We start from the raw sequence: 19607 nt of genomic DNA on the forward strand, positions 1-19607 counted from the left end.
ACAATAATTATAGAAACAATGGTAGCTGACATAATGACTAAACCACTTGGGTAAGTTTAATTAGACACATTCAGAAATGCATTAGGACTACTATATATCAAGTGTTGAGGAAGTGTATTGGGTACAAAACACTTGAGTGTGAAGGTTGTCTTTTGCTATTAGATGGCCATGCCAGATACTTATGTATTTCTCTGTATTATTGTTGTTCTCAAAATTATAATTTTATTTCAGTTCTACATCTAGAACTACAATAAAAAAGTATTATTCTAACAAATCATTTGCGCGTTCTTTGTTTCTAATCTAATTTTAAGCTACACAAATTCAAGTCAAATTGTTTCAGGTATTTTGTAATGAATAACTTGTTAGCATTCAGTAATGTAAATATTATCTACTCACACAACGGTAGAATGTTGGCTATCTCAAAACAAAAGTGGAAAACAGCCGAGAATACGAAATTACCACATTGTTAATGTATTAGTCCTAATCTTAAGGCCTGCTCCCACTTAGCAGAATCGAAACGAAAAGTCTGCAGCCACTTACTTCTAGTGGAATCGAACAAAACAGTACTTTTATGTTTTGTCATACAAAAGAGGATAATTCTACACAATATTTATTAATTTTTCTTCGTTCAAATTACATTTTAATTTTTGTATAGGCTACATACAGTACTATTACAGCAATAACTTTCAATACTAAACAAATTAAGCCACCTCACCATAAAAAAGAGCTTGTTACGAATCCCTACAATAAGACCTTTGGGGAGGCCGAGACGTAGATGGGAGGATAATATTAAAATGGATTTGAGGGAGATGGGATATGATGATAGAGAGTGTATTAATCTTGCACAGGATAGGGACCGATGGTGGGCTTATGTGAGGATGGCAATGAACCTTCGGGTTCCTTAAAAGCTATTTGTAAGTAAGTAAGAATAGATATAGTTAATTTGTTTGATTTTTTTTTTTCACAAAGGCTTCACGAGAACTTACGATCATACCCAAAACAAGAAATTCTGTTCCGGCAGTGGAATAAATATTCCAGCTCCTGCATTCTGTTCTCTTCGATTCGATGCATCACTTTCTGCTATCTTCCATTTAAATACATTGTAGAGAAAAATTCTGTTTGTTTTAATTCCACTAAATGGGTGCAGGCCTTTAGGAATAATTTTGACGGAAAAATAACTCACAATTTTTATTTTTTAAACACTATGATTATTATTATTATTATTATTATTATTATTATTATTATTATTATTATTATTATTATTATTATTATCAGTGCTTTTGCTTCAGTAAAGTCTCGTTTTATAAACCTATGGATCAATAATTGGCTCTCTTCTGACAAAGGAAAAATTTTACAGTATGTACAAAAGAAACCAAATGACCTGGAAATGTACAAAAACTTGTCCAGACATGTTCAAACATTTTTAACAAGAGCCAGAACAGGTCACATTGTCACACAATTGTACCTACACAGATTTCACATTTCTGATAATCCTACTTGTCTGTGGTGTAATAATCAAGATGAAGATCTTGAACGCATTCTTCTATACTGTCCATCCATAAACCACAAAAGAAGTAAATTAAAATCATGAGTACCAGTTGCAGAAGACACAGCCCTGCAGTATATATTGACTACACCCCACCTCTGGCTACTAGCAACAGGCATCTATAATGAACACCGATCAAAATACCCCTCATTTCTTGTGAAAAACAACAACTGAATAGACTACAATGGACTATAGTGGACTTTACGTTGTCAGCAAACAGCTGGATACATTAAGAAGATTGATGATTATTATTATTATTGTTATTACAATTCTTCTTCGTAACACTATTCTTTTAAACTCAATTATAATCAAATAAAATTAAATTATCAGAAGAGGTAGTGTCAAGGATGTTTCTATATTCTATCACAGCAAATATATTTCAAATACTAGAATAATTTATGAGTACCGGTAATCAAAGATTTTCTTCAACACTGAACTTTATTGTTGCATAACTTATTTTCACTACGCGCATCACAACTGGAATATATTATTCAATGTTTCTATCCAATTATAATTTGCGAGTTACTTCATTAAATCCTAATGTAACATATTTCACATTTCGATTGTGTTCAGGTAAAGAGAGATAAGTCATAAAAATGAGTTTTGAGTTAAATGAAAATTAAACATTGGACCCTTACTGCAAATAATATTCTACACAAATAAAACACAGCTAATGCTAGTATTCTTGTGTGTGTTTTCTTTTTTTTTGCACACCCACTTGTGTATTCCCCTGAGGAATACAACTCCATGTACATAAAAAATGAACACCATCGATTTCATACAAGTATTGGGTTAAGTGCTACAGGTATACAAAAATACACACATATAAAGTGAGTCAGCACAGCGATAGACATATTTAACATCATAACTCCTTAATCTGACTTTGCAGACCACAAGTTTCTTGTCCCAAAATAATGAGTAGAGAATTCCTATTTCTTATTTAATTTTTGCACACTTTACTGAATCACCATGCGTATCTTAACATCTATAATATTGATTACATTTCTCTTTCCTCTATTACAGACAGTACCAGTACCTAATTCGAAAAGTTTTTACGTGCATCGATATGCTTCAATGTCGGTATATTATTTTATATTAAAAATATTTTCGGTCTGTATGGTTACCAATAACATTAGCTTACATATTATAATAAAAAGTAAGAAAATTGAAATTTTCCCACTTTTGTTGGTGGAATTTTCATCACTTTTCATTTTTCATGTAAGTCCTTCAACTTCATCGATATTGTTTTTTCGAAAGCTGAAAGAAATAATAATTGTAACAAATTAAGGTACATAACTTTTGCTGCAGACATCCTGCAAACTTATACTCTCGTAACTTTATGGCAGATATGAAATGAGAGCGATACAGCAGTAAACTTTTAATTCTTTACGTTATAGACTATTTCATTGTTTCCACATAAACCCTTGGGCTCTAATGAAGGCAATTACTAGTTTTTATGCTTATAAATTGTACTTCATGATAGTGTGTTCTAAAATATTAAAGATAACATTTCATTTGTTAGTTTAAAACGATTCCAACATCAGTGACTAGTGGTCCACATTATTGCAAACGGAAACACATTTACAATAGGCCTGTATATTTTTAGTGATTGGGATTGCAAAAGCACGGCCTACAGATTCTTTTTGGCTTGGAGACTTTCCAGCAATGTCTTATATTTACCTTCTACATTCAGTGAATCATTGATAGGTAAAAAATTATTTATGTGGTGCTTTGCAAATCAAATATGTTTTACAACAGTTCTGCCCTTATTTTGTGCTACTAGTCATATGTCTCTCTATAGTCTTCCTTTACTACTCAAAATGACAGAGTAAATTACATAATTTAATGTAAATGCAAATAGAAGATGAATTCTCCTTTTCTCCATTGCACACGAAAGAAAATTCTTATAAACTCATTAACCACTATAACCACTTTTATTAATAAACTGCATGTTTTGTATTATAAGTTTCATTAATATATTATCAATTGGCAAAAATGGGTCTTTGTATATTGAGTACAAAAATATTAATACTTACTGGTGTTTTATTAAGGATATTTTGAAAATATTAGTGTTTTATGTTTTTTTATATTTATACATAATGGTGTTTCATTAATTATTATTATATGTTAGAATATTAATAGTTATTTTTGTTGTATGATGACATCCTTTAAACATTAATTTCTTTATATTGTTCTTCTAGTATAATGATTTATGTTCAAATATGAATAGTTATTGTTGTTGTGTGATCACATCTTTATAAGTGCAACTATCATATAATAATGATAGCTGTTGAGACACGAGTTCTCATTTCACTTGCATTGAAAACCACACGAGTGACTTAATAGCCACTATAATATGACAGTTACAACTGTTTTTCTACGATCTGTAGCAAGGTTAAACAAAAATTAATTAACCCATATAAAAAATTAATGTTTAGGCTACATACATACTTTACCTCTGATTGAAGTTCTGGCTGATATGTATATCTATTATCAGGCAGTACATCTCACTTGACGATGTGTGTCAGAGGAAGAACAATTTGTTTGTATGCATCTGAAGTCTGATTAGTGAAATATGTAGTTAATCGGCGATGTATGCATTGGAGGGGTAAAGGAACTGGCCACCCTACCCCATTATCTCCTGGTCTAGTTGCCTCATGAGTGATGCCACCTTATTGGTATTACTTATGTGGTTCAAACCTGTCTTCGAACAGTTGTTCAAACAACAATACATACTTCTTTATATTGACAGTATGAAAGTATGAAAAAGGTTTCAGCACAATCTAGTACATACAGTCACGAAGCTCAATATGTGGTAAATATGCATCCACAGATAGTTGCTAACCACTAGGTTCATTACTATCGCCTCATCACAGACAATGCGAAATAGTACCTGCACAGTCTATTGTTCCTAGTACCCTCAACTCAAGCTTCGTGACTGTACAGTATGTACTAGACTGTAGTTTTAGATAGTGGGAAACAAAACATTGAGGTTTGAGACAGTAGGAAACAAAAGAATGCAAGTGATTCTTATTTGAAGTTCCTATTGGTAGGTACAAAAATAAATAAATGAAATAATAGTTCCCTTTTTTTGTAAGTTTTAACCACTGCCTGCTGGATCACATCCTATACCTGTGTAAACTGCCTGCTCAATCAAAGTTATTTTACTGCTAGGTGGCAGTGCCCACAGTTATTAACATTATCAGTAAACGCAAAGTCATTACCTGCCACCTAGCGGCTGTTCGCACATAACTGTTGATTGGGAAGGCAATATACGCAGCCATAGGATGTGATCCAGCAGGCAGTGGTTTTAACATTAACTGAAATATAAGAATTATTCGATAGTGCCTGATTCAAGTAATTCTAATAAAACAGAAATAATGGAGGAAGCTGTAAAAGTGAGCAATACTTTATTACCTGCAAAATCAAAGAACTTATATGAATATGCATATGGGCTGTCAGGGCTGGGCTGTATTTGAAATACCGTACATTTGTATTTTGTATTTTGTAATTTGTAAGGATTTTCGAAAGTATTTTGTATTTTGTATTTAAATACATAAAATTGATGTATTTTGCATTTGAAATACTCAAAATACTTTTCTCTTCTTCTTGTTCTTCAAGTTTTGGGTTTGGATTTGAAGAATGAACTTTTGTCTTATTTGCCTACCCATTTCAGTTGTGTTAGCCATACACTTAGTTTTCTTGCCACAACTGATTTCCTTAATGCCATAAAGAAATCTCCAACAGCATCAAGGATCCATCGCCCAACACTTGCTAAATGTTTAGCATTATGGAATGTGTCTAGGAGATTCAAATACTCAGAAATTATATCAGATGTCTTGAAATATTCATTAAAGTTTACTTGCCCAACTCGATGGAATTCTCTTTATGACTCAATCTCTCAAATATTGCAATTCAAGCATGATATAACCAGTATATGTGAAAAACTGGGATTGCCAACCTTAAAAGATGTTCAGTTTCAGTACCTTGAAGAATATTGTGCAGTTCTGAAACCCATTGCCGTAGCCCTTAATTTAACGCAAAATGAAAAGACGTGCTATTACGGCCAACTTTTGTCCACATTAATTTCCCTTAAAAACAGATTACATATTCTGTTACCTAGTAATCTACGCCATCTATTCCAGGTAACTCCAATCCTAATAAGTTCAATCTTCATCTTGCAATGTTTGGTGACGTATACACGTCCGTTGATGTGACATATTAATGAATTTAAATTCATTAATAAGTTCACTTTCATCAAGATTTAAAGCGATGTTTGATCTGATCCCAGAAGAAAATTGAGCTGTTTTGGCAGCTTGCTCCACCCATCATTGAAGATGAGATGGCTACCTGACATTGCCTCACTAAATGATAAGAAGAGAACACAGAATATGTGTGTGAAATCAGCTGAGCAGTTGTCTGCTACATCTTTGGTTAGTTCAGATGATGAAGACAATGAAAACAATTTGTATGTTTTCAACTCAAGTAAAACAGACTTTGAAAAGCAAAAAGAAAAGAACTTGTCTGCTGTGGAGTATGAGCTCATACAATTCTTCAATGGCAAAGGGACAACGCTGTGGACTCTAGAGAATTACCCAACAGTGAAACAAGCTTTTATAAAGTATAATACAAGTTTGTGTTTCTCTGTGCCTGTGGAAAGACTGTTCTGTTTTGCAGGATTTATTCATTCATAAGCAAGGGGATCCTTATCTTATGAAAATTTGAGGAACTGGTGTTTTGAAAGGGAGCAGTAATTATTCATATGTAGCATAATTTCATTGATGACTCGGAAAAGGAAGAATGTTCAGTTACAGTGTTTATATAAAACTTCGAGGTAAAAATACTTTTAATATTAATATAATTTTTTAGATTTTCAGTACGGTAATATTTCTTTAGGCCTATATATTGTAACGAGTAAGTATTTGAAATACAAATGTATTTTGGTTAATTTTTTAAAAGTATTTTGTATTTATATTTCAAATACAATTATTTGAAGTAATTTGTATTTGTATTTGAAATACTTGGATGTCAGTATTTTGCCCAGCCCTGTGGGCTGTCCATGGATTGCAGAAGAATGAAAAATGTTTAATCAATTTCAGAGAACATTCAGCTAGTTTACTTTCAAGAATTGTTACAAACAATGAAATCACCAACACTATGGACAAATTATTTGATACCGGTATTCAAATCTACACTGAATTTTAAACATTGGGTTGATATATCCAAGCATTTAACATCTTGAAATCAATGGTATTCATTGAAATAAGAAATCCGTATCGAAATCAATGTCATAATGTATAATGATTTATGTTAAAATAGTTATTGTTGTAAATCATATCTTTAAGCGTTAATTTACTTATATTATTGTTATATAATGATTTATGTTAAAATATTAATAGTTACTGATGTTTAGTACATTAGCCCTTTTGGTGTGTTGCAATATACAGTACATAATATCTTAATAATATAAATACATAATGGTGTTTCACATCTTTCGCAGGTAGAATGGTGAGTGCTTCTCCTATTTCCACTCTATGGTCTCAGGAGCAAACTGTTCCTGGTCCCATGGTTCAGCTGTTGCTACTGCAAATTGCTCAGCTTCTTCAAAATGATTCATGCAGTTCTGACCAAATCTACTACACTGCACAGTACCGCACTTTGGAGAAGGAAAGGCAAGCACGTAACTTGAATCGAAACCGCTGTGAAATGCTGGAGTCACAGTTGAGAACCATGCTAAAAAAACAGCGTTGCTACTCGTCAGGGTACAATGACGTCATAGTAAGTTCCTCATTGCGATATAATTTGCATGTCAAAAATTCCATATAATTTATTTAATAATAATAATAATAATAATAATAATAATAATAATAATAATAATAATAATAATAATAATAATAATAATAATATGCTGTTTCTACGACACAGTAGTTATTCTTCACTCAAACAAATTTTGCTATTCCACAAAGCTCTATCACCAGCATCTTCTTCAACAAGATCTTTTCTTGTCATACTCCTTCTGACGCCATCCATCTATTATTCTCTCGATTTTCCTCTTTTCCTCCTTCCCTCTGCAGTCCACTCCAGCATTGTTTTCAGTATTCTTCCACAATTTTCATACTCTTCACGTGTCCAAACTATTTTAATCTTCTTTCTTACATTTCTTCAGTAACATTATATTCTACCTCCATAATTTCTCTAATTTTTCCCTTTTCTCCATTTTCTCCCTGCTCTCAGCCAAAAGTCCATTTTAGTAGATAGTAGTCAATAATTTCTTTCCATGTAAGCTATTCTATCTTAGATTTTAAAAGGCATATGACTTGGTTAAGAGAGAAGTTTTATATAATATTCTTACTGAATTTGTTATTCCCAAGAAACTAGTTTGATTAATTAAAATGTGCTTCAGTGAAATGTACAGCAGAGTCCGTTTAGGCCAGCTTCTGTCTGATGCTTTTCCAATTCACTGTTGGCTAAAGCAAGGAGATGTACTATTACCTTCAGTTTTTAACTTTGCTCTAGAATATGCCATTATGATAGTCCAGGATAACAGAGAGGGTTGGAATTGAACGGGTTACATCAGCTCCTTGTTTATGCAGATGACGTGACTATGTTAGGAGAAAATCCACGAACTATTAGGGAAAACACGGGAATTTTACTTGAAGCAAGTAAAGGGATAGGTTTGGAAGTAAATCCCGTAAAGACAAAATATATGATTATGTCTCGTGACCAGAATATTGTACGAAATGGGGGAAAAAAATGCAAAATTTATCCTTTGAAGAGGTGGAAAAATTCAAATATCTTGGAGCAACAGTAACAAATATAAATAATACTGGGGAGGAAATTAAACGCAGAATAAATATGGGAAATGCCTGTTATTATTCTGTTGAGAAGCTTTTATTATCCAGTCTGCTCAAAAAAAACCTGAAAGTTAGAATTTATAAAACAATTATATTACTGGTTCTTCTGTATGGTTGTGAAACTTGGGACTCTCGCTTTAAGAGAGGAACAGAGGTTAAGAGTGTTTGAGAATAAGGTGCTTAGGATGATATTTAGGGCTAAGTGAGATGAAGTTACAGGAGAATGGAGAAAATTACATTATGCAGAACTGCATGCATTTTATTCTTCATCTGACATAATTAGGAACATTAAATCGAGACGTTTGAGATGGGCAGGGGATGTAGTATGTATGGGCGAAACCAGAAATGCATATAGTGTGTTAGTTGGGAGGCAGAGGCAATAAGACCTTTGAGGACGCCGAAACAAAGATGTATTTGAGGGAGGTGGGATATATGATAATAGAGACTGGATTAATCCTACTCAAGATAGAAACTGATAGCGGGCTTACGTGAGGATGCCAATGAGAGAGAGGAGAGGGGAGGGGGAGGAGAGAGAGAGATGTATAGTAGTATATATAAGTAGGCTATTCTGTCTAATGTCCAACATTCTCTCCCTACAACATAACACTTCCTAAATATTACTTAGAAATGAGATTTTTAAAAATTTAATATGTTTCTACTCCAAAGAACTGGATTCAATATGCCAATTATACTCCTGGCTTCACTTACTCTTTTTTCAATTTCAATTACATGCTTCCCATCAGTTTCTAAAATTCACCTGAAACGTTTAAATTTATTCACCATTTTAATTTATTTTTCAGTCTCTAGCTTTTCTTCAGATTTCATTTTCGAGGTTACATATTCCATTTTCTTTTAATTTATATTGAACCTCCATTGTGTATACTCTTCTACTACTTTCCTCAGCAGTACCTATAGGATGCCTGGGTAATTATGACTTGGTCGTTAGCAGAAAGCAGTTTAGTACGTAAACAATTTTTTTGGTTCATTGAATTTCCTATTGTGATACATTTCCTCAACCAGTTCCTAACACATACATAAATTCATTCATTCTGTGTTCTTCCCAAGGACAGGTATTTCACTGCAAACCTAGCATTCTCCAATCTTTCCTATTTTCTGCCTTCCTCTTTGTCTCCTCATATGATCTATATATTTTAATGTCGTCTATCGTCTGATATCTTCTTCCCCGAACTCTTCTCCCATTCACCATTCCTTCTAGTGCATCCTTCAGTCAACGACCCAATCAATTCCTTTTCCTCTTCCTGATCACTTTCAGCATCATTCTTTCTTTACCCACTCTTTCCAACATAGCTTCATTTCTTATTCTGTCTGTCCACATCACACATTTCATTCTTCTCCATATCCACATTTCAAATGCTTCTATTTGCTTCTCTTCACTTCGTCGCAATATCCATGTTTCTACCCCATACAAAGCACTTCAATACTCCCTTCCTTAGTTCTTTTTCTAGAGGTCTGCAGAAGATGCTCCTTTTACATACATAAATATATCGGTATTTTTATAAAGTACCAGTAATGGTGACAATCCCTTTGTAGCATTAAGACTTCCCATTTTAATTTCACATTTATTCCTCGAATATATTGATCTCAGAACTGCTATTGTGTCTTCACATATTCATGATTCTCTTACGGCTAATAATAATAATAATAATAATAATAATAATAATAATAATAATAATAATAATAATAATAATAATAACAATAATAATAGTAGTAATAACAATAGCAATAATAATAATAATAATAATAATAATAATAATAATAATAATAATAATAATAATATGGTATATATTTTGCAGGGAAAACTCAAACAAGAAGAATCTAAGGTGCATAATCTGCAGGATTTCCAAACGAAAACACACAGACAATCTCGCAGAAGGCATCCACCATCTTACAGCTCCATCAATAACCAGAATATCAAGTTGAAAACTCTATACAGGAATGTGAGGAACTCCATACGTAAATATGTAAGTTGTGGCCAATTGAATTAACAGCCATCAATCCTTTGTGGCAACAATAAGTAGCCTAACAGATTAAAAATACCTTGTAGAAATATGAAGTGTATGGTCAGAACCTCGTAAGTTGTACCAAAAAAAGCATTATATATATTATTCATGACATGAAAACATAAATACAGCTTCAGGAAGAAATATATCAAATAACACAGGTAGCCTTAAACTATTGTTTGGGACTGTAGTAGTACAAGTAACAATAGTATTACAAGTTTAGTAATTATAGTAGTAGTAATAGTAGTAAGTTTAGTAGAATTAGTAGGACCAGTAGGAGTAGTAGTAGTACTTTCAGCAACAGCAATTAGTATGTCATACTGGCAGTAGTATTAATAGCAGCAGTAACTTTAGTAGAAGCAGTAACAACAGTAATACATTAGTTTTAGGTCTTGTAGGAGCAACAGTACTACCTGTACCGGTAGTAACAGTACAAGTGATAGTATTATTAGCAATAGTTCTAGTATTACGATAACACTACTTTATTTTAAGATGCTTTTAACTGCAGATGGTATCAGAAAGAGCGAGAAAAAGACGTCAAATTCTGCCTGGAACCCTCTAACAGGAACAGGTTCTCTATACATTCCATAAATGTACCACAGCTTCAGTTCATCTCACAACAAACATTGTTTAAAATGTATTGCCCTCAACCAAGTTAGAACATATTGCAACTGCTAACCATTACACCATCCACAACAAAATCAGAACGAGAAATTTACAATAATCCGGGAAGGAGATGATCAGATAGGCCTGTGTATGAAGCTTTCTAGAGACTCAAAACCCTATCTCGACAAACGTTTCTGTTATGAATTTCAGACTGCCTGTCTCTCAGACATCGAGACGCATATCAAGTACTTCATTGGCAAGATTCGGAGGGAAATATACTATTTTTGGGAAGGTGCCGTTGTCCAGGAAGAAGAAGACAATGTTCTTGAACCTGTATACGAGCTATTCCGTGTTGCCCATTATGATCCAGACAAAACGAGATACATAGTTCAGAAGTACAATGTTGACTTGTCAACAACAGACAAGTACAACGACACGCTACTGCAGATTGTAGTGAGAAACAACTACGTGTACACTGCAATGTTCCTCATCGAAAAGGGTGCAAACGTGAACGTCAAGAAGTCCTCCACAGGAAGAACTGCACTCATGGAAGCAGCAGAGCGAGGGTACGTAGAGATGGTGAAGCTGCTTCTCAACAATGGGTCAGATGTTACCCTGACAGACAAGAATGGCAACACTGCCATGCACTATGCAGCAAAGGGACGTGACAAGCACATCGTTCAGATGTTGGTACTGAAAGGTGCCAATCTTGAAGCAGAGAACAGCGATGGAGAAACACCTTTGTCTGTCAGCGAGAGTGCTGCCGTGACAAGAACCCTCATCATGGCAGGCGCTCTACCCAAAAGGGCACATCTGGTAACAGCAGCAGAGCAGAATGATGTGAAAACAGCCGAGCTGCTTCTAAATAATGGCGCAGACCCAAACCTCTACAGAAGGAACAAACTACCCTTGTCCGCAGCTGTTGAAAGGAACAATGTCAGAGTTGCCAAGATTCTACTGGAACTGGGCGCCAATGTCGATGGAGAAAGGGATTTGAATGGCAATGATCTTCCTCTGGCACTTGCAGCTAGGAATGGTCATCTGGAAATAGCACAGCTGTTGCTGGAAAAAGGCTCATCACTTGAAATCAACCACAGAGAATCACCCCTCCACATAGCTGTGCACTTGGGGCGTCTTGAGTTCTGTAAGCTTCTGATCTCTTATGGGGCCAGTCCTTTCCAGAAGGGAAATACAAGTAAAACGCCTTACGAAGTGGCAGTAGAAGAAAGCTATGACGACATTGCACATTACTTTATAGGCCTACTTCACTATAATTCATCAAACAAGTCTTAGAGAAAGCACTGTAGTCAGCATGTTACATCAAGACATTCTACCAGTTACAATGAGAATAGTAATTCAACAACATACCACAGTCTAGTATATACAGTCACGAAGCTTGAGTTTATGAGGGTACTAGGAACAATAGACTGTGCAGGTTCGCATTGTCTGTAATGAGGCGATAGTAGCGATCCTAGTGGTTAGCAACTATGTATGGATGCATATTTACTATGTATTGAGCTTCGTAACTGTATATACTAGACTGTGAAAATACTATAATCACAAGTCTTCATCCCCAAACTGTGGCAGTGGCCAACGGTTTTTTAATTATCCGCCATGCTTTTCTCTATAATCTCGATCATTTATCTTTCAATTATGCAACTGTAGAGGCGAGAGCAGTATTTTCACTGAGCTCAACTCTGTTGCAGAATGAAGATAGGTATCCGCTAGGGACCTTCTCCACAAAACATTACTCTTCTATTTACTCCAGTAAGAGTACGGAATCAATTAAAATTTACTACTTTTTTCTTTCATAAACCTACTGCTGTAAAATAAATTCCACTTTGATAAATCACGATTTACTACAGCAGATGCCGGTACAACTTTTTTTTCCCAGTTTACCTAACTAATCCAACTGTAGTTTTACTGCACTTACGTGAAATTTAAATTTTTATTGTAACTATTTTGTTTCAAGCTATTAAATCTTTCATTTGAAACTAGGATTAAATACCCTCCTATTTTAGATATAAATTATTTTTCACCTAAGTACTGTAGTATTAATTAAGGTCTTCAAACCGAAAGAATTTCACTCATTAACTTTATAACTCTTCACTGTGCTAATCTGAGGAAATCAGTGATTGTTTTATGTGTTAAAAGTGTATATAGAACAATGATGAAAAAATTTGGTGGTATTTTAGTGTATTTAGAGGAATTTGTCCCTTAATCAATAATCCGCTTTATTTCTTACCAAGTTTCTTTTAGGGTTTAATAATTTTCTTAATTTCATTTCTTTTCAATTGAGTTTGTTATTTTTTTCCTTGTACTCGTTTGGGTATTTCTATTATTATAATTGCTGGATGATAAATCTAATTATTGTAATATGCTTTATTGGGTGGACTGCATGTTGTTATCCAAACAATTTCTTATGAGGTTAGATTAGCTCTAATTTTATTATCTTTTCTATTTTTGGTTGGAAGTTATAATTTAATAAAGTTTTATGATTTTCATAATTTTTTTTTACTTTCCCTTTGGCAATAATTTCATTTACTTCTTGTTCAGCAAAGACTAATCGAACTCCTTTTCATTTTGCCGAGGGTGAATCTCGGTTCGTTTCGAGATTTGATGTTGAATATAAAAGAGGTGGTTATGCTTTAGTTTTTTTGGCTGAGTATGCTAGTATTTTATTTATAAGTATACTGTTTTATATTATTTGTGGCTAGTTATATTAAGTCAATGTCTTTTTATTTCAAATTTTCTTTCATTTATTTTATGTTTATTTGGATTTGGGGGTACAATACCACATTTTTGGTACTGTATGATAGATTCATGTATTTAGCTTGAAGCAGATTTTTATCCTTGTCATTAAATAATTTATTGCTTTTTTGGGGGGGAGGCATTAGGATTTATTTCTTTCTATTATTAATTTAAGTAAAGTTAATAGAACATTTTAACTTATTTCTAATGTTTTCAGGACATATACTTCTCTTTAAAACTTATCTATTTATCTTTAGCTGTGAAGAAAAAAGTCATCTTTTAGACAATTACATCTTTATCCCCTTTGCTGTGGAGACTTCAGTCCTTGGAGTCATGACGCTAAAGTTTTGGTATCTCAAACCGGCCAAATTTTGATTTCCATTACTGGTGATTGCCGTTGCACTACTTATTTGCATCAACACTTAAGTATTGCTATTCAACGCGGAAATGCAATGAGTGTTTTAGGTACTCTTCCCAAATCCAGCCCTTTGGACGAACTCTTTCTTCTGTAAAATTTATTAAGTATTCTGTGTGTAAATATTTGTATTTAGTATTATGAATTTAATATTAGCACATCTTGTAACATTGTATTAAATAAATCTATTTAAAAAAATCTATTTCATTTATCTCAGATTTTTGTTATTAGAGGATTAATAATATTGTTTAGACAACTGTCCAGACAGGTCTGAACCTCACAAGTGATATCAACAAGGCATCACTTATGAAGCAGCTAAGACGAGAAAATGGGGTAGGATGGCCAGTTCCTTTCCCCCTCCATTCCATACATTGCCCATTAGCTACATATTACACTAATTAGACTTCAGATGCATACAAGCAATTCGCGGGTGCTCGTGTAAAGGGGGTGAAATATGAATTGGCTAAACTGGAATAAGTACAGATTTGAACTATCCACAATTACTTTTTTCTTGTGTTAAAGGGGTTAAGTTATTCTTCCATCCATGATGCAGTTACAGTGCTCCATATTTTGTGACAAAGGGGTTTTGTTCAGTACCAAAGGAGAGAAGTTTACATACCTTGCAATTTGACTTAACCCCCTTTACACGAGCACCCGCGAATTGTTCTTCCTCTGACACATATCGTCAAGTGAGATGTACTGCCTGATAATAGTTGCACATATCACCCAGAACCTCAATCAGAGGTACGTTAATAATATAATATATAAAATTTGTCCAATAATAATATAAGGCTTTTCTACTGGTCGTGCTCCAATTCATGTTAGTACAATTACAATTCTTCTTATTGATGAAAATATAATATGCATCAGGTAAAATTGTGTATCTCTAAAACCTTAATTATATAGTATAGGCTAAAGGTATGATGAACAGAATTGCAATAGATAGTTGTGAGAGCTATTACTCCTAATGCATTGGGGATTGATCGTAAAATGACTTATTCCAATAAGAAATCACTCCGGTTGAATATGTAATGGAATTACTATAGTACAGGCAGAATCAATAGGCGGGTTTTTGGTTCTGTACGGAAACAACTCACTCCACACTTTCTCTAGTGGTTTATGACCTGAACAGAGAGACCTTTCTGTCGCTCCATTCGAATGTTAGTTATTGACAAGTGCTCGTCTGTGATACTACTGTGCTACAGTTTGTTCGTAAATACAATATGTCATAGTAAACAGTATTTTTAAACACCTACTAATCATTTGAGTACTGTAATCGCTATCATGTCTCACTCGGGCCCTGATATCAGAAGCCTTACTAAAGGTGTTGTTTATCAACTTCACTGTTTCTTGAAAGAACTGTGAGGACATTAGAAATGTCCTGTCATCAATGCAGACAGTCACTGTCAAAGGCCAGTGGCGCTTCTTTACGATCGGTTCAGAGAATTTATGCAAAAGGGAGAAGAATAGCAGTAAAACAATCATCCTATGGAGCCTAATTTTACATTTAAATTACTAATATTTTTTTTAGATATTGTAACATTTTATTTTATGTTATATGAAGTTGTTTATTTAAGACATTAACAATGGAAAATTGTTTCATTATTTAGATTGTTGAAGACCATTATTAATTTAATTTTTTTATAAATTTTTCACGGAATAACGTAAATTTCTTATTAATTGATGAACTAGTGGACTTACTCGTGTTAAATATGTAATATTTGTCCGGCTTACAGCTGTTTCAGTGCTTCACGCACCATCATCAGAGCCTACTAGATCGCGGCGTCATCTCGAAATTCTCTGCCTGTTAAGAGGCTGTGTTTTATTGTTGGAAGGTGTTGAAGTGTGGAGTCAAATAGTGTGTGTGTACTGAAATTGATCTGTGTGTTGAGGATTAATACCTGGCTCGAATGCTGTTGCATTCTTAACATTTCATTGCAACATTCAACTTCATAATATTCACTGCAAAGTTAAACTTGCTTTTGATACCAAGACAGTTTTTACGAAGACAAATTCCTTGATGAGCATCTAAGGACGGAACGTTATGTGAATCAATAGTTCATCAAAATTGCACAATTTCACGGAAAATTCTAAAAAACTTACAATAAGCATATTTGGAATCTCAGCACTGAGCAATCAGGTGGCATCACGGCGTTTCGAATTTCAGCAATGACGTCATTGATGGTCCAGAGATTCCATCAGCATGCAGAGGTGGTGGCAGTGTCCATCAGCCGCCATCGTTGAATTTGACGAGTTCTTGTAAAGGACGGGAATTGGCAGGCGAATGACATTGTACACTTCTGTGACATGGTGGTGTGTCCTATGTTTGTAAGGAGCAGAAGGTAAAAAAATATGTTAATGGCTTATAAACAAACATGTCAACAGATCAATTATTACTATTGGTTCAAGAAATAAATAGTTTATCCTCTCAGCTTAAGTGTGGGCATATGACAATTGCGTAGAAGTTGCCAGCCACTTTTGAATTACCCTTACATCTCGTAGACATTAGGTACTGTTAACTCTGATTTCACTAAATTTTCCTACCATAGCACCACAGTCTAGTATATACAGTCACGAATCTTGAGTTTATGAGGGTACTAGGAACAATAGACTGTGCAGGTACTATTTCGCATTGTCTGTGATGAGGCGATAATAGCGATCCTAGTGGTTATCAACTATCTATGGATGCATATTTACTACGTATTTAGGCTTCATGACTGTATATACTAGACTGTGGTAGCACATACAACTCCTACAGCCGCTATGATAGCCTTTAAATCTTCCAAAAGTTTCGTTCCTATTTTGCTACAGCGTGACATCATTGATGTCCACCAGTCTGATGACTTTTGGAATACAATAGAACCCCGATTATCCGTCACCATATTAACTGATCGCTGGTCTGGCATCTCAGTTCTGAAAACAAGAAATGTCGCACAATTGTAAAGCCCGTATAACATTCAGTCTTTGTTGTAGGTACTATTGGAGTGGCCATACTGTGTAGAGCCCGGACGAGAAGTTATGGCACCAGCGCGAGAGACGCATTTTAGTTCGTTTACTTGGACTCGCCCTCACACTCAACTGGAGGGATGTTGGGTTAGTTGGTTACTAGCATTCCGAGTGTTCAGATCGTTCTGCTACTACTGCTACTGCTAGTACTGAAAACATTGTCCTTCTGACCGCCCTCATTATGGCATTGTCTAAGGTGTGAAATCATAGAGTAGTTCATAGTCAAGGACATGAAATAGCATACAATGTATGGAAATTCATGTCAGAAGAGACTGTAAACGGAATACCAATTCCATTGAAAAGCGTGTGTGCAAGGGTACTGGCTGCCACTGGTATTTCAAAGAGAACCTTGGCAAGAATCAGGAAAGAAGGGAAAAATATTGAGGCAGGAACAGCAGATTCTTTCTCCAGTCCGGAAAAATCACAGCCGAAGAAGAAGATTGTTGCAGCTGTAGACAGTTTTGATGAGGAAGTCCTAAGAAGACTCATCTATAATTTCTACGCTACGCATAAGCAGAGGCCGACTCTGCAATCGCTTCTTCCAAAAATGGATATCAGTGTATGATTATGTGAAGAAAGTAGAGAACAATATACATTGAAATTGAGCACGTGATGGCCAGTATTTTGGAGAACATTTCCATAGACTTAGGGACATCTGATTCCAGCACAGATCAGTCGTCTGATTCGGATGGAGAATAAGAATATAAAGATGGAATAGCGGGCGTAATTCCATTAGGTACCTTCGGACTCTTGAGTAGGAAAGTGGTGATACTAAGGTAAGACGAATGTTTTTGGAAAGAGATGAAACGGATATGCCTGCCGCTCTGAGCTTGCGAACCGTAACCCAAACAACCCCCACTCCTCTACCCTGCTGGCCGGTAATTTAAAACTTCGCGCATGTTGGTGCCATAACATCTCGTCTCAGCTCTAACTTATATGTAATATGTCTTCCAAGGGTGTTAAAAGAAATCGTGTTGTGCTACGTATCGGAAAAAAAGCGCAAATAGTTGAGAGGTTTGGGAAAGCATAAACTGTATTTCATGTCGAATTAGAATATGAGATTAGAGTTATAACTATGCGCGATTTAATAAAAAATAAAAAGGTAAAGTGTTTACATAAAATACGAGTGTGTAAGGCTTGTAAATCTACAACATGAGACATCTACACTTTCTTTCCGCAGACAACCATCACAAGGAGTTCCTTTGGTCCTTAAAACTCGTCATTCACTACCGGATTTAAATTATTGAACTCCTGATCTACTAAGTTGCGTGTTAATTAAACACAAGATTACCGGTACGGAGAAAATTACGAAACTACCTAAGTAATGCACTTATGAAAATCTTGTATGGTACTGTACCTATGATTATCCATTCAGTCCACTCCCTACATTACCACGAATAGAAGTTATACTGTACGCTCGATTTCTTTGTGTCGGCACAACATACAAACTTGCAACATGATTGGTTAAGCTGTCAGCCTTAGCTTCCATTTTCAATTATGACGGCAAGTTTTTATTGAAACGGACTACAATTAGTTCCAGTGAAGGTATATTAGTATTATTGGTCATAAAAAGGGCTTACGAAAATGGCGACTATACCAAATTAATCCAATCTGACCATCAGATAGGGTAAAAAAAAAAAGTCCACGACGTCAAAATCAGGCCTTCCATTTTACAAGACAGAAAAGTGAAGAAAGTACACAAGGAATTCAGAAGAAGAATTACTCAGCTGCAACAAAATTAAAAAATCAGTCTTCATCAATATTAACTTCGAAACACGATTTCTAACGTATACTGTACATACACTAAACCACGCACCTACGCATAAATCAAAATGCATTATTCTGTTCTATAAAAGAATTCCAGCAGCCAAATAATATATATTTTTCATGTTAACACTCTTCTTTCCGCAAAGAACGTCATATAGCCTGCATACTTACATACGTTTCTCAGATCACTTGCAAATCTTTACCTTGCACTTCTCAGCACAAAACAAAAATCTTCAGACATTACAATGCAATAAATTCCATTTACGTTTCAAACAGTAAAACTGTCCACACTCGAATTATGAGCTAAACTTACCAAGTGATCGGTCCATCACATAACCAACGAACTTTAAAATGTCAACATCGTTCGAAACTTGAATGTCAAAACGACTACGATATATCACTATACTACGATTATCGATCACAATACAGCCATCTTATAACGTAATAAGTTATTACATTATAAGATGGCTGTTCAAAAATAAAACATTTTCATGGTGGTTAAAACAGTGTAGGCCTATGGCTGAATCATAATGAATGATTGAAGTGAAGAATCGAAAATATTTCTCGGTAAATTCACAGCTACGTCATTGGTGAAGTTAACGTGGCTAACGAGAAAGACGGAGTCAATTACTGATGTCATA

At 34.6% G+C, this 19607-nt stretch overlaps 1 protein-coding gene across 1 annotated transcript in view; it reads left to right on the forward strand.

The window, feature by feature from the left end:
• LOC138696310 (poly [ADP-ribose] polymerase tankyrase-1-like) overlaps nt 1–14378 on the forward strand; it is a 106051-nt gene extending 91673 nt beyond the window's left edge. The window contains exons 4-6 of the mRNA XM_069821100.1: nt 7047–7324; nt 10215–10382; nt 11238–14378. Coding sequence (XP_069677201.1) covers nt 7047–7324; nt 10215–10382; nt 11238–12320 — 1529 coding nt within the window. The 3' untranslated portion in view covers nt 12321–14378. The remainder of the gene's footprint in view (nt 1–7046; nt 7325–10214; nt 10383–11237) is intronic.
• Nucleotides 14379–19607: the final 5229 nt, after the last annotated feature.

Source organism: Periplaneta americana, chromosome 1, assembly GCF_040183065.1.
Source record: "Periplaneta americana isolate PAMFEO1 chromosome 1, P.americana_PAMFEO1_priV1, whole genome shotgun sequence".
Lineage (NCBI taxonomy): Eukaryota > Metazoa > Arthropoda > Insecta > Blattodea > Blattidae > Periplaneta > Periplaneta americana.